This window comes from Puma concolor, chromosome B2, assembly GCF_028749965.1.
Source record: "Puma concolor isolate L17-30 chromosome B2, mPumCon1.1.hap2, whole genome shotgun sequence".
NCBI classification, from domain to species: Eukaryota; Metazoa; Chordata; class Mammalia; order Carnivora; family Felidae; genus Puma; species Puma concolor.
The window spans coordinates 34,226,029-34,242,808 of record NC_141671.1 but is presented as its reverse complement, the minus strand read 5'-3'; the positions used below and the strand labels follow the sequence as shown (position 1 = coordinate 34,242,808).

General features: G+C 38.2%; 1 protein-coding gene across 5 annotated transcripts in view; it reads left to right on the top strand.

The window, feature by feature from the left end:
- Positions 1–16,780, top strand: part of ILRUN (inflammation and lipid regulator with UBA-like and NBR1-like domains) — a 97,604-nt gene that overhangs the window by 37,525 nt on the left and 43,299 nt on the right. For 3 of the 5 annotated variants that reach the window (XM_086706640.1, XM_086706637.1, XM_086706639.1), the window contains 2 exons: positions 1,514–1,668; positions 7,247–7,444. In XM_086706640.1, the coding sequence (XP_086562766.1) occupies positions 1,514–1,668; positions 7,247–7,444 (353 nt within the window). The remainder of the gene's footprint in view (positions 1–1,513; positions 1,669–7,246; positions 7,445–16,780) is intronic. The other 2 variants (XM_086706641.1, XM_086706638.1) reach the window with 1 other exon arrangement.

Sequence of the window (16,780 nt, the reverse complement as noted above, 5' to 3'; positions counted from 1 at the left end):
TGGATGAACACGCTGTCAATCATGTGTTTCTGTTCAATTAGGGACTCTGGTTTGTATGCTTGGTAGTTCCTTCTGACATAAGGGGGCTTATGAGTAATTAAAAAGAACACCAACATTTACAAAATGGTGCTTCCAAAACAGAAACTACAAAAGCTTATAAAAACATGTAAGAGATACTTAACCTTTCTAGTAATAAGATAAAACCATCTTAAAATAAGAAACATCAATGTTTTAATTTTTTATTTATTTTTAAAATATTTATGTTGAGAGAGCACGCGCGCACGCTAACGGTTGAGGGGCAGAGCAAGAGGTAGAGAGAATCCCAAGCAGGCTCCACACCCAGCACAGAGCCTGACACATGGCTGGATCCCATGACCAGGTCATGACCTGAGCTGATATCAAGAGTCAGGTGCTTAACTGACTGAGCCACCCAGGCACCCCAAGAGAAAACCATTTTATAAGGCCTTAATGAGATCTTCCCTTTTACCTGTCAGATTGACACAGATCTAAAATTTTGGAGGAACACTGTTGATGAACAAATGAGGGAATATACACTCTCATACATTCTTGGTGGGAGCATTCATTAAGTGTACAGCTTTATTGAGGGAAGTTTAGATACATCTATTAAAACCACAAATCCATGCTCTTTGACCTAGCAGTATCACTTATAGGAATTTATCCTACAGATGCATTTGCATATATATATATATACACACATATATATTTTATATATTATATATTATATATATATATTGCATATAAACGATATGTGCTTAAGCTTATTTATGGAAGAATTAAAGATTGGAAACAAACTCATAAGTGGACTCGTTACGTAAGTAATGATGTATCTGTACATTGGATACAGCTATAAAAAAACAATATTCGCTATGTACTGATAGAGGACTGTCTTCATGGGAATAAAGGGAATAAAGCAAAGGACAATGTATAATATATCACTAATTGTGTAAAAGGGGAAGAAGAAAGAATATCATTTGCTTGTATATGCATAAGGAAGTTCTGGAAGGGTATTTAAGAAAGTGATATGAACAATTATGGGTATGTGTGTATAGGAAAGAAGAGATAAGATGGCTAGTTTTCACTGTACAAAACTTTCTGAACCATCTATTGCCTTTTCAAAAAATTAAGTACTTGGAATGTTTTTTAAAATCGAGCTTTTTTGAATTCCAGGCACAGTTATAGAGGAGCTCTCTTTTTCTTTACCTGTACTTGCTATCCTTGTGGGTAAAAGATTTCTTCATATTGTTGCTGATGATGCTAATGTTTCTTACTTTTTATGTGGGCACCCTGGGAGAAAAGTGTTGCACAGGTTTGTTAGTCCTGGGTTTTTCCCTGTTGTTCCTCAGCCAGAATCGGTGGCTCTGAAGATTTATATACCAAGAGCCTTCGGTTCGATAACAAGTCCTGAGAAGTAAGCTTTTTCCATTTGTTTGACAATCAGGATAATATACTCTGGACAGGACTAAAGTCTTTTGTCTTTTCTTTTTGTTTATAGGAACCTACAAGCAGCAATTGGCGCCTATTATGACTTTGAGAGCCCAAACATCAGTGTGCCCTCTATGTCGTTTGTTGAAGATGTCACCATAGGAGAAGGGGAGTCGATACCTCCAGATACTCAATTTATAAAAACGTGGCGGATCCAGAATTCTGGTAAATGGATAACAGGCAATTCTTCATTGCCCAGTTTTTTTGTTTTGTTCTGTAGTTAAAAGAATTAGGAAAATGTTTTAGCTTCAGGAATGTGCTTTTGTAATTCTGAGCTTTTTCATATACATGATACAGTACTTTTTTATGCTGGTGTGATGACCAAACATCAGTGAAATGTCCCCTGCTTTAGGTCAGGAAAAATAATTTAGATCTTTCATCCTTTTTTTTTTTCCTTTCAATTTAAGTGTTGATGCCTCTAAACAATTCAATATTCATTTGATACCAGGAGCTAGGCCCGTGTGTGGTGATGGTATTATCTTCACCTGTACAGTTCTACTCCATCATTTTAATTCTGCTCTAATTAATCTTCCAGTTCTTTCCAGCAGACTAGAGGAGGTACATCCTTGAATAGAACAAGGTAGTTAGAAAGAGCTGTGAGCATCTGCTCTTTTGAAAGCTCATTTCTTTATAACTATAAGGATGATTCTTTATGAAATTTCCTTGAGGTATCTCTCTACAACATTAATACCACTTTGAAAAATAGGGTAAGAAATGTGGGGATTTGTTCAGAATGGGAAAGATAAAAGATTGAGAAGTTTTCTTTTAAAGCATTGTTTTGATGTACTGCTGACTTTAAGGAAAATTAAAAATAAGTTAACAGTAGTTCTTTGAAAATGGTATCTGGTAACGGTTAATTATCTTTTACTTATTATTATAATGACTTTTTAAATTTGAATGGGTTTAGTATTGCTAGTTTCGTCCAGTAACAATGCTGCTGACTGGATGAGGATGCTTTAACTTTCTTGTTGCTAAGGACGGAACAGGGAAATTCTGAGAGATGGAAAACTAGGCAAAAGGCATATTTAGCTAAAAATCTGTGGATGTGGGGGAACCCTATCTAGCAAGGTGTGATGTGAGCTGATTCAACTCTTGGGACTCAAACCTGTAAAAGTGACCTTTTATTGACTGTTTACTTTTCAGTTCTTTAGACTGTAATTTTTTTATGATGGGAAAAAACTGACTACACTAGCCTTTTATATATAATGTACCAAATTGTTATTCTTAGTTTTTCTGGCTTATTTAGAAGTAACTCTCCCTTGGATGGAGGTTCAGTATGCCACTGAGGAAATGCATATAGTCTGGATTGACCCCAGTGTTGTAGATGATAGGGGACATTCGTGGCTTTATAAAATTTTTAGTAGCTTCTTCTCCCTTTTGGTTACAATGGTGTGGGGCATCGTTAGTTTGAGAGGCACATGGTAATATGGAAAAATAGCCATGTTTTCTTTTTTTTTTGAAATTCTTTTTTAAAGGTCGTTTATTTTTGTCTAATTTCTTTCCCTTTTGAGAGGGTCTGATTTCTTTCTCACTTTTCTTAATGTTGTGGGCTTTTAAAAATATTATAACAGCCTCTTTAGTTCAGCTTCTGTTCATCATATTTCTGCTCTGAATTACTAAAACCTGTTGTGTTGCTGGTCAAAACTCCTTTTGAAACCTATACATGAATAGGTTTTATTTCATGAAAAAATTTAATCTAAGACCTCTTTTATTTGTACTGAAAACACTGAAAACGGTCAGGCTTTCCATGAGTTCTTCATTGCGTTTTTAAATATTGAAAGTTCTTAGAGTGCTGTTGAAATATTTAAAATACTGTTTGGTTGCAGAAACCATTTTGTATTTCAGAAAGGCTCTTGATACATCCACTCACTCACTAGACAGTTCCTTGAGTTAATGGGAGATTGGGAGAGATTGATCTAAAATGGCTAGAATGTCAAATCAGAGCCCCAGAGAGCCTGCCTTTCATCTTGACTTGGAGAGAATCTGTACTGGTGGGCCTGGCTGCATTTTTCTGCCTACTTTTGTGTAGTATCTCCAGTTTAAAGTAGCTTCTGGGTCTGCAGTCTTTCTTCCTGTGAAAGGACATTTTTTGCTTGAACACCTCTTGAAAAGTTGGACAGCAGTTGGCTGGAGATTTTACCTTTCAGGTTACTTTAAACATGTAGATTTTTGTATCCTTCTGGAAATTGTTCATCCAGTTGTAAAATAGTATTGTATCTGTACACTAAATACTTTCCATTTGATTGAGGAGAAACTGGCGTCCCATAACTAACGAATTGGTATGTTCTTAAAGAGTAAGAGGGAAAACATGCACGTGTACTGGTTCTTTAGCATCATTCTAATCTGGCCTGAGTTCTTTCTGGAAATAGAGTAACACAGAAGAAGGGCAGGCCTTAGCTATTTCTCCTCTGACTCTTTTCCTCTCATTCATAACCTTCTCTAAGAGATAAGTGCTCACTGAAATAGTTTCACAAATAATTTTCATGGCATCTTTCTGCTGTTATGTTTTAGGCATGCCAAGCAATCAAATATACAACAGGTGAGATTGATAGGAACTGCATATAGCTGTCCCAACAGTTTCCCCAAAGAAGATGGATGTCACACATTGTTTAAAATTCAACTTTTAATACTGTTTAAATCCTTGGTTTCAGACCATAGAAAAACAGAAGCGAGACATTTAATGACAGACGCAGAATCCCAGGATCCAAACCTTTGGCACTATATAAGTACTAGAAGCTTGGGAAACTCAATCAGGAAATCTTACCATTAAAATGGAAAGTAAAAATTTGAAACTGCCCTCCATGGTGAAAGTAGATAATTTTCCTTACCAACACTTACAGCTTCCCAGTTGTTACAGCCATGCTTTATTGTCCAACTGTAGTGAATGTTAAGCTGAGCATGTTACGGTAAACTCTGGTGTTCGTGGACTTTGGTGAAGTAGTTGAGATTGTGATGTGAGAAAGTGGCTTCAGAGTCAACTTTATTTTTTGTGAACATAAAACAAGGGTTAAGAAAAGTCCTTGAGAAAGAACAACTGTTTTATCCATTTTTCTTTTGGCTCCTTAAAATATTTAATTTCTACTTTTCTCTTCAGTATGACTATAGAGAAGGTAATTCTGCTTCATCCATTCAGCAAATAGTGACAAGATCAATGAAAGGCCCTGTTTGCATGTAGCTTAATTTGAAATGTAATCTCCAAGCTTATGGGGGTTAAAAAGAATAGAGGAGCTTCACTGAGGTTTTTTTACTTCCTCATTGCTCTTTGGATGTTCCTTACTGTCTCCAAACTATTTCTATAATTATTTATACCTAGTAAGCCCAGGCTTTCTGGAACTGATAAGACTTTTATCTCATTTTTGCCATGTTCTCTATCATCTCAAAATTGCCATATTGCAGAATTTTTTTGTTTCGTATTTACTTTTTATTTGTTTGAATAAAATTATACTCCACAATAACTGGAGAATCACAGCCTTGATCCTATACGTGCTTATGGTACTTAACTTGGGAAGTTATAAAACACAAATTAGTCTTTCTTTTCTTCTAGATGTATCTATCCCCCATTAAGCCATTTTGTAACTGAGACTTAATTTGAAACCGTGTTGTATTATATTTCTCAAATCCAGATTTTAGGTATGCTGGTAGTCGATACAGGTCACCAGTATTTCTCTTTCCTCTGTATTAAGAACCGGTATCTTTGATCTCTTTAGAGTTTACCTATCCTAACAGGCTGTAAAACTGTATGTCGTGGTTGTGAACTCTCTATTGGTAACTCTCAGAAGGGAAATGATTGGTTCTTCACTTATTGCAGATTAACACTTTGGAGTTGATGGTGGATAACTCATCCAGTTTTTTCTTCTACATGCCTCTAGGTAACACATTACTAGAGTATTTGGTGTACTAAAAAAGATGAGGACTGTAACTGTATAGTTTGTTGATCATTTACTGTTTACCAGCGAACTCAGTTCCTCTGGAGTATGGCAGCACTCCCTATTTCGTGTAGCTGACAGATCTGACTGACTGGGTTGTTTGTGGTTGTCTGCTCAGGACAGCCCAGTATGTCCCACATGTAGACAGGCTTGTTTTCCTTATTTTCTAAGACATTCAAAAACAGATACATTCTCGGGTTTTCATACAAATAGATGTTGTCTTGTTTCAGGTGTGTGTGTGTGTATGGGTGTGTGTTTGAAAGAAAAATTGTGAATTTGACCCTAAAACAGTAGTGTAATTTTCCTCTTGATCTTGGTCTTTAGAAAGACTGACATTTTCCAAGGTGCTTCATGCCAGCTGCTTCTATTCTCGACCTAAGACAAATATGCTTTTGCCAAGGCCATAGGCCCCAGAAATGAAAAACAGAATTTGCATGTATTGCCAGGGTATCATCTACAGCCTTTCCACCAGCAGCACCTGCCCTTTGTGGTGTTAACTTGGGAGGGCACTTTGCCGGCAGGTGTGTTTTTTAGGAGTGTGTGACAAAACAGCTCCCGTTGCTTCATCTGCTACCCCTTAAGACCCAGGAGCCACGGAGTGTGCTATTCATGATGGGGCTGAGGTCTCAGCAGTGGAGCTGTAGCTGCTTTTTTCTCTGGTTCCTTTTTCGATCGTGAGTCATCAGGTATATCAAAACCAGTCTGGCACTTTGAGAACTAGGTACTAAGGCATGCTAGAATACTCTTAGAAGAGAAATTTCAAGCGTGCTTTGTCCTGAGAGTCTGGCCATATCTATCTTTTCACAGTGGTGTATTTTTATAATGAATGTATATATCCCCCCAAAAGATATATAGAGGTTTCTGTCTACAGCAAAAAAAAGGAGTATATTGGAGAAACTTCACAGGAAAGATAACCTCTAGTCACTGTGTGGCCCTATGACTTGTCAGAACAAAGTATATGGATTTCTCATTTTGAATTCGTTTTCATGAAAACAGGTACACAGGAAGAGGTACGCAAATAGGATCTTTGTCACTTCCAAAGGAGGAAAGATATTCCAGCTAATGCCTTTTCTCTGTATTGCCATTCCTATCCTTTATACAAGTATGTCTGGCTGCTGTCATCCCCCCTGAGACCACAGTTCATTGTGTTATTAACGAGGGGAGTTACCTGTTCCTATTTTCCCCACTACTATTAGATTCTGAAAAAGAAGCTTTCACTTGACTCCTCTGTCTTGTCTTTGCAGAGTCTCTTGAACCTTGGTCTTTTCATAGTTACGGACGCCAGAAGAAAAGTCATACATCAGGGGAAATGTTTTCAAATGAAAATAATACAGGAATTATTCCTCATGTGTTTCATCCTCTTGCCTTGATAGAAAAAGTAGGGACAATCAGATGTATGTATTTTTACTTTGAATGTCAGCTTAAAAAGTTCAAGTGAAAATGGGCATGTGTTACAGGCCTCCGAAGATGTGGGCCTGTGCTTCATTTCCATGGCTCTTCATGGACATCATTCTTAGGTTCTATGGATTCAGTGTGACGTATGGCCTTCCCTGGGGTCCCCTGAAACACATCTTCTTGAGGAACTGCCTTGCTTTGGTCATATGTCCTTTATCTTAGGGATAGACTGTTGGTCAGAGGTTGTTAACTCTGATAATCCTTCTGATCAGTCTTGTGACTTATCTAGCTCAAGGATATGTGGCTAGGTTCACGTATGTGTGAAAGACCGAGAAAGAGGCCTCTTCTACAGTTGTGTAATGAACTGCACCCGGCATAGGACCACTAATTGCCTAACATTTTTTTCTTTTGCTTGAACTCAGGGGCAGAGGCCTGGCCTCCAGGGGTTTGTCTTAAATATGTCGGGGGAGACCAATTTGGACATGTGAACATGGTGATGGTGAGATCGCTAGAGCCCCAAGAGATTGCAGATGTCAGCGTCCAGATGTGCAGCCCCAGCAGAGCAGGAATGTATCAGGGACAGTGGCGGATGTGCACTGCTACAGGACTCTACTATGGAGGTGAGTATGTCCTTGTGCAGCCCAGGGTGAAGGAATTAAGGTAATATCTTCCAGCATTCCCAGTGTTGCTCACAGAGCCTGTCAAATTACATAACAAGGCATGGCCTCTTTTAAACAGTCACCCCATGCAGGTAAATGACTTGAATTTAATGACTAATTGATTCAGTCTAGTGCTCTCCCTTTTACACTAGGAAGTTAGTTAAAATTTAGCAAAGTGCATGAGATATATATATATATCTTGCATTCTAAACAGTGATTTAGTAGTGCTGCTCTTTTTCTTATATAATCTAGTAGATGCTGTAAGAATACTGAAGGCAGTCCTTGCTCTCAGAGTCTCTAGATAGAACTCATGTGAAAAGAGATAATGCACAAAATGTGCACTCTTCTCCCAACCTGAGGCCCTGTCGACACCTCTCACTCCTTCTCGTTATTGCCATACTTTTTGAGCAGAGTGAGCTACACTGTCTCTTCCCTTTTTCATCTGTTCTTCAGCCTAGTCTGTTCTTTACCCGCTCCAGTGAAATGAAAATCAGACTACCCAGTTTACAAATCCAATAGGCACGTAGTCTTCGCACTAACTGACCCTCTCGTTGGGCACCGTACTCCAAATGTTTTTTGAATTGTGGACCTTCCTAGACTCACATGATATCAGTCTTGTTTCTCCTCCCCTGAATGATCTTTCTCTGTCTCTGTCTAGTCTCATCTTTGCCCTGAGATTCCTAGATTCTGAGCTGGGTCCTGTTCCTGCTCAGTTACCTCATCCATCCACACGGGTTCAGCTGTCAGCAGTACAGCTTACATGGCGATGTTCAGATTCATATCTGTGGCTGCAGACTCTTTTTGGAGCTCCAAACCTGTGTTTGAACTGCTTATGGACAGAACACTTGGACATCCTGTAGGTTTCCGAATCTTAATATTCCCAGGCAAAACTTACATTCTTCTCCTCAGCACCCCACTGAGGTGATCAGGCAGGATCGTTGGGGTCATCTTTTGTTCTGTCTTACTGTCCTTCATTACAAATCAGTTCCTGTTGGTTCCACTATGTCCCGTGTCCTGGTAATCCAAAGAAAAATAAATGGTAAATAGTTACTGCCCTCAGGGAGTTCCTAAGTGGACTCAAGGCCAGTTGGATCTTTGGAGTGAGTTCAGGGGGTCCTGGAATCAGTGTTCTTCTATGTGTTTTTGCAGCCAGTGGAAACTTTATATATTTTTATAGCCTCAAGAAATTTTAATGTTAGAAAGGGTGTCTCATAGTGCTTATGTGACATCATTCTTTGCCTAGAACCTTCGTGCCTACTGTAATGGAGCCAACTCCCTTGGCATGGGGCTTAAAGCTCCTCACGATCTGGCCTCGTTTTCACTTTCATCTTCGGTCTCCTCTTCACTCCCCCACAGCCAGCCCCCAAAGACGCCACATGCTTTCACTTCTCCCTGCTCTTGCTCATATTCCTATGGCCAGAAATCCCTTTTTTTCTTCTTTCCATTAAACTTCTGCTCATCCTTGGGGCCCTGATGAAGTCACCATTGCTTCTTCCCCCTTCCTGCCTTGCTCACTCTCCTCACTGCTCCATGGAAATCCATCCCTCCTTTTTTCATTAATATTATGCACAGGCTTGGTTATACTTATTAACACATTGTATTTTAGGTGTTTCTTTTTTTTTAAGTTTATTTTTTTATTTTGGGAGAGAGAGAGCGAGAGAGAGAGAGAGAGAGAGAGCACAAGCAGGGGAGGGGCAGAGATAGAGGAATAGAGAGAGAATTCCAGGCAGAGAATTCTGACAGTGCAGAGCCTGATGTGGGTCTCGAGCTTATGAACTGCAAGATCATGACCTGAGCCGAAATCCAGTGGTTTAACAGACTGAGCCACCCAGGTGCCCTTAGGTGTTTGTTTACTTACCCTTTTCTCCTACTAGACCGTGAATTATTTGTCGAATAACAAATGAATATGCAATCATGTATTAGAATGCAGAAACTATTTGTCCCTTTCCTTCTGGACTCTCTTTTCAGGCCACTTCTAAAAACCTTTGTACCGGGGCGCCTGGGTGGCACAGTCGGTTAAGCGTCCGACTTCAGCCAGGTCACGATCTCACGGTCCGTGAGTTCGAGCCCCGCGTCAGGCTCTGGGCTGATGGCTCGGAGCCTGGAGCCTGTTTCCGATTCTGTGTCTCCCTCTCTCTCTGCCCCTCCCCCATTCATGCTCTGTCTCTGTCTGTCCCATAAGTAAATAAAAACGTTGAAAAAAAAATTTAAAAACAAAAAAAAAAAATCTTTGTATACCTGCACAGTTGGAAATACAGTTGACCCTTGAACAACGTGGGGGGTTAGGTGTGCTGACACCCCCACACAGTCGAAAATCCATGTGTAATCTTTGGCTTCCCCAGAACTTTACTAATAACTTTGTTGACCAGAAGCCTTACTGATAACATTAAAACATTAAGTCGATTAACACATATTTTGTAGTTATATGTGTTATATACTGTATTCTTACAGTAAAGTAAGCTAGAGAAAAGATGTCATTTAGAAAATTGGGAGAGAAAATGCATTTACAGTAATAAAAATATGTATATATATGTGTGTGTGTATATCTGTATCTATATCTATATCTATAATGAAATCCACATATAAGTGGACCCACACAGTTCAAATTTGTGTTTTTCAAGGGTTGACTGATTTCTCCCACTGCTGAGCTCCCATTGCATTTTTTTTTCCATTGCATTTTCTCTTTACCTCTTGCTCCCTTGCCTCTCTTTGGCACTTTACCTCTTTCTACCCAGTTAATTTGATGAATGTCTCATATCACCTTTAAAACTTAAGGTGATACATGTCTTAATTTATCTTTGTAACTTCGAAAAGCTGAGCCCAATGCAGGCGGAATGGAGTGGAGATTTTTTTAAATGAATGTCAGTGTTTTTAAGGGAGGGGTGTGACTGCATACGTGACTTAAAAAAAAAAATCCCTTTGATCCAGAGATATTGCTTCTTACTGTTCTCTGGTGTTCGAGAATTCTGTGTGTGTGTGTGTGTGTGTGTGTGTGTTTGTGTGTGTTTTATTGTTAAGATAAAAATAATTATCTCTATGTGGGACATTAAAATTTATACTTGTAACATTCCTCTCAAATTCTAGAAGTTGGTAGAGTATTAATATACTCGCTTTGGAGGCAGTAAAGAATTTAAAGCTTTTCTTGGTCATATAATCGGAGTTGTTTCTTAGGACTTTGTGAAATCTAATATCTTCAAGAGATCTCAATAATTTATCTGGTTCCATGATTTTCAAAGCATTTTTTTAAATCAGTAGAATGCTTTCCTTTACAAATAAGCATATATGAATGCCCTCTCAAAAAAAGGGGAAACATAAAAGTGAAACTGGTTTTAAGGCACCTGGGTGGCTCAGTCGGTTAAGTGTCTGACTTTGGCTCAGGTCATGATCTCACAGTTCCTGAGTTCAAGCCCTAATGTTGGGTTTGCTGCTGTCAGTGCGGAGCACACTTCGGTTCCTCTGTCTCCCTCTCTCTCTGCCCCTGCCCCACTCTCATGTGCTCTGTCTCTTTCAAAAATAAATAAACATTAAAAAAAAAAATGAAACTGCTTTTGTTAACTTGGGAGCCTCCTTAACCTGTGTTTGCCTGCTCTGATGACCTCCACTGCTTTGTGGAGTAGTTTGCAAACAATTCATCTTCTCTAGTAAAGAATTTAATTCCATTGTACAAACTACCACATTTCATTGAATCCAGATTACTGTTGATATAACACATTCTGATAGCAGAGATGGTAAATTACTGGCAGAATGTGAATATAATATACATAAAACCACAACTATGCACATTAAAAAAAAAAATAAACTGCCTTGTTAACCATGATTGGCTCTTCCCATTTTTTCTGTTCACTCTTAGTTTGCAAACTCATAGAGTGTATTATAGTGGTAAGAGTTTGGAAAGAAAGCCTAGGTTGCCTGTGCACAAACTTGGACAAGTTAGGTAACTATTCAATAGCGTTTCATCTTTCTGTTTTAATAACAAAGCTTTTGTTTTTGGTGGGTGATCTCTTCTATAGTCTTTAGATGTTCTTCTCTAGAAAGAATCCATTCTCTTTATTTTCATAATAACATGTTTCAGTTCATTTCTCTTCCTCAAAAAGGCTTTTTGCCACATTTAATAATTTATAAAGTGGACCCCCTTCCCCCATTTTAGATTGGTTGTACTCTCTCAGAGTCAAGAGAGGTGTTCTTGGCATGTTGTGTGGACAGTTCTTCCCTATGTGGGGCATGTTTATATGACCGTTGGCCCTCTCTCACTAAATACCTTAGCTTTGCATATTCATCTTTACCAGTGACCTTCTTCAACCACACGTTTCTAACTCCCTTGGTTGAGTACCACTAAGTATCTGATTCCTGGCAGATTTATTTTCAAGCTCAAATATTTTCTTTTACCTTCTTTTTACAGACTTTTGCTTCTTAGATAAAAGCAACCTGTTATCTAATACCTGCTGTATGTTAGGCGTCGTATTGGGCTCTGTACATATAAATCACCTTATAAGGGAAGTATGAGCTACATTTTATGATGAGGAAACTGAAGACCAGAGATAATTAATAATTTGTCTAGGGTTCAGTGAAAGTTATAAATTATAGTTATAAATTAAGAAAAGTAGTTTTACGATCTTTGCTAATGAATTTGGCTCTCACTGCTACATAGGGTTTGTGAAGAAACTTTGGCCCAGGGTGTTGATACTTGTCCGGGTTTAGGCAGGATGGGGTTTATAGTTGCCACATCTTCTCCACGTTTCCAGAGTGAGTTGGGAATGAAGGCAGGGTTAATATTGGTGGGGAAACTCTTAGGTAGTTGGGTAAATATCAGTTTATCAGTTGCCCAAGAAGTTCCTGCCTGCTAGGAGATGCACAGTTCTTATAGGACACTTGACTCTGGGGAAGCAGTAAGCAACATGAGGGGTTGTCACCATTTTAGTCTTGATACCAACAGTAACATGTTTCTCTCCTCCTAATCAAGTGCCCTCTTCCAAAATTCCACAGGAGAGATTTATCCCTGCACTGTGATGGTTCCTTCTAAATCAGAGGTGTTCTAGTTGTGAAGTAAGCTAAGGTGAAGTACTGGTCTGGTCATCACATGCCGATGAAGATTTCTCCCACTTGAAGTGTCTCCTCTTGTTAAATAGTTCACATGGGTCCCTGGGGACATTGTATGTGTACATTAAATACTTATACATAATTCATTTAGTTTCTCAGAGGTTAGGAATGGGACATACCTTATTAAGCTGCTAAATCATAATAGGTCCCATGTAATTAGGAAACATATTGGGTGCTAAATATAAATATATATAATATATGTAATATACATATATATATAATATATATAATATACATATATTTTTTTTTAATGTTTATTTTTTGAGGGAGAGACAGAAAATGAGCAGTGGAAGGGCAGAGAGAATGGGAGACACAGAATCCAAAGCCAGCTCCAGGTTCTGAGCTGACAGAACAGAGCACAGAGCCTGACACAGGCCTCAAACTGACAGATCGTGAGATCATGACCTGAGCTGAAGTCGGACGCTTAACCGACTGAGCCACCCAGGCCCCCCTTGGGTGCTCTATATAAACCACACTGTTTATTTCCTAAAACCTTGCTAAGTTCTTCTTCCACCTCCTCCTATTATGGAATGTCCTTCCTAGCCAGGTGATGCAGGGATTGTCCCTCTTCATTCTTCTCCTATATTTTAACTGATCGTTGTTATATCAAAGAAGCTCTGATTTTATACAGACTTCAAGATTCCACACTTGTGTCTTCTGTGTAGATGCTGTTCTTCTTGGCGTTTCTGCCAGTTCTCTTGCCCTCTTCCATATTGAACCCACCTTTCTTTTTCTTTTTCTTTTTCTTTTTCTTTTTCTTTTTCTTTTTTTTTAATGAAGAATAATTAACATAATCGGTATTGTTTTAGTTTCAGGTATACAACATAGTGATTTCGTATTTATATACAGTTGCCACACATTTATGTACCGTTTATTTCTTTGTATCTGTGGGTCTCTTTTGTTCGTTAAATTGTTTTGTTTTTTAGATTCCACATATAAATGAAATCATATGATACTTGTCTTTGACTTATTTCACTTAGCACAGTACCCTCTAGGTCCATCCATGTTATCACAAATGGCAAGATTTCATTCTTATGGCTGAGTAATATTCATTGTATGTATATACCACATCTCCTTTATCCATTCATCTGTTGATCAACATTTAGGTTGCTTGCATATCTTGACTATTGTAAATAAGGCTGTGATGAAACATAGGGGTGTGTATGTCTTTTCAAATTGGTGTTTTCATTTTTAAAAAATTTTTTATGAATACCTGCTGGTTGTATGGTAGTTCTATGTTTAATTTTTTTTTAATTAAAAAAACATTTTTTTTAAACATTTATTTATTATTGAGAGACAGAGAGGCACAGAGCATGAGCAGGGGAGGGGCCGAGAGACGGGGAGACACAGAATCCGAAGCAGGCTCCAGGCTCTGAGCTGCCAACACAGAGCCCGACGCGGGGCTCAAACTCACAAACTGTAAGATCATGACCTGAGCCGAAGTCGGACGCTCAACTGATGGAGCCACCCACGTGCCCCTGTTTAATTTTTTGAAGAAACTCCATACTGTTTGCCATAGTGGCTGCATCAGTATATACCGGCAGTGTATAAGGGTTCCTTTTTCTCCACATCCTCATCAAAACTTGATATTTCTGGGGGCACCTGGCTGGCTCAGTTAGTAAAGCATGTGACTCTTGATCTTGGGATTGTGAGTTCAAGCCCTGTATTGGGTGTGGAGCCTACTTTAAAAAACAAAACAAAAACTTGATATTTCTTGTCTTTTTGATAACAGCCATTCCTACAGGTGTGGATGGTTCACATGGTATTACATTATGGTTTTATTTGCATTTTCCTGATGGTTGGTGATCTTGAGCACTTGGCATGTGTCCATTGGCCATCTGGATGTCTTCTTTGGAAAAATGTCTATTTAGGTGACTTGACTTTTAGAACCTCTCTTTTTTGTATCTTGGACTCAAAAGGTTGCCTCATTTGCTTCTAGAAGATCCTCAATAAGGCACTGTTTCAGTTCTGGTCTCTAGAATTCTGCACTATCAAAAATATGAGGGGCGCTTGAGTGGCTCAGTCAGTTAAGTGTCCATCTCTTGATTTCGGCTCAGGTCATGATCTTATGGTTTGTGAGAATGAGCCCCACGTGGGGCTCTGTGCTGTAAGATCCCTGCTTGGGATCCTCGGTCTCCCTCTCTCTCTGTGCCCCTCCCCCGCAGTCTTTCTCTCCATCAGTCTCTCTCTGTCTCTCTCTCACATAAATGTTAAAAAAAATTTTTTTAAAGAAATAAGAGCAGCCCTTGAAAACAACAGATTTCTTTTTTGATAAAGAAATGCTAGCCTAAGCTGAATGTGACTTGTATGGGAAATGTTTATTTTTAGAAAGGACATTTCAAAATGTAAATGAGATCTGAAATCCTTAAATATCTTTATGTTTAAGGTTTATATTAAGTCTATAAGGTGATGTGCTATTTCAGCTTCAGAGAAGGAAGCCTGCTGTTGGTAGTGGTGCCTCACCAGATGGAGTAATTATTTGTGTCTAGGTAGTTCTACATGCGTTGAAGGCAATGTGAAATGGCTGTACTGTTCAGATTAACTTCTAAAATGCACATATGTGGGTCATGAAACTCTATGGAACATAGAAAATCAAGAAATAGGATGAAACAGTGATCAATCCATAAAGGATAGTAAATAAAATATTTGCATGTCCAAGTATGAAGCATCAAATGTAACTACTTTGAAATTCAACTGCGAGTCGTTTTAATATGTGCTGTTATTGCTAACAATTTGCTTCATAATTAGTTTTATTATTTCTCAGTAGGCCTAATATGTATATATAAGGATTTGATAGAAGGGCAAAAATATAATTTGAAAGCAGCATCTTTTTTTCTTATGGTAGGTAAAGCTCTTTTGTTAAAGAAACTTCTCTGACCTGGAATGTCAGTTTCTAAGGATTGTAAATATGGAGATTGACAGTTCCTTAAAAATGTTTTTAACCAGGGGCACCTGGGTGGCTCAGTCAGTTAATCGTACCATTCTTGATTTTGGCTCATGTTGTGTTCTCGCAGTTGATGAGATCTAGCCCTGCATCAGGCTCCATGCTGACAGCATCAAGCCTGCTTGGGAATCTGTTTCTCCCTCTCTCTGCCCCTCCCCCACTCTCTCTCTCTTTGAGACACACACACACACACACTCTCTCTCTCTCTCTCTCTCTCAAGTAAGTAAACATTAAAAAAAATGTTTTTAAGCAAATCTGATTCTTCATTGAAATATTAATATACTTTTTGATAAAAAGACATTATAAAGTAACCTTTATATTGATTTAAAATTTTAAAAGATTAAATAGTTAAGCATAATTTGCTTTTAAAAATATGTTTATGTAATCCTTTTTTGTGTGTATGCACTGGTAAGGGCTATAGCTGAGGCTGGAGCTAGTTAAAAAGTATTTCGTTAACTTAGTATATAGCCCTATCATAATAAAACACTTAAAAACTGCGCTTCTCTGATTCTTAGGTGACAGCAATTTTTATATGATTAAGGGGAGGGGTAGAGCCATTACATTAAATGAACACATTTGATTGTATGATTTTGATTTCAGAAATAATAAAAGTGAGGAAAAAAAGAACAATGGAGGAGATATAGTACATTTCTCCTTCACAAAAAAAATGTTTACATATATGCTGAAATTGTTTCACATGAGAAATTCTTAAAGTTGTACTAAATTGTTGTGTGATGGAAATTGTTAGTAAGTGCCATTGTGTATACTTCCATCTGAATCAGGCCAGATCATACCTCTTATGAAAGTAAGGAAGCAAGCATAATTGCCTTCCACTCAAATCATGGTGAATACTTAATTTGTCAGTATGTGCTGTAAACCTGCTGAAAATTGTGTGGTTATTTTTTAACAGAATGATGATTAGTGTCTAAAATGATCAGTGTATTGGTCTCTTAAGCTTTACCTGAGATCTTAGTTTTTCACATGTGGTTTATATTCTTTGTTACTGCTCAGAATGTAGCCATTACTTTATTTTTAGAAACTTCCCATTAGTCTTGTAATTAAAGGTGGAAATCTGTGAGGAGGATGGCTCCTTACTGAAAAGCAAATTGCATTCTGTTCCTGTAATGATGCTTTGACACTGGCCACAAAATACTCGAATGGGTTTTTCCTTGAAATGGCAAAGATATTTATCACTTAGAAATTAGTTCATTCTATAATCTTTATCTTGAAAAAAATACTTTTTTTAAAAGCTCTCT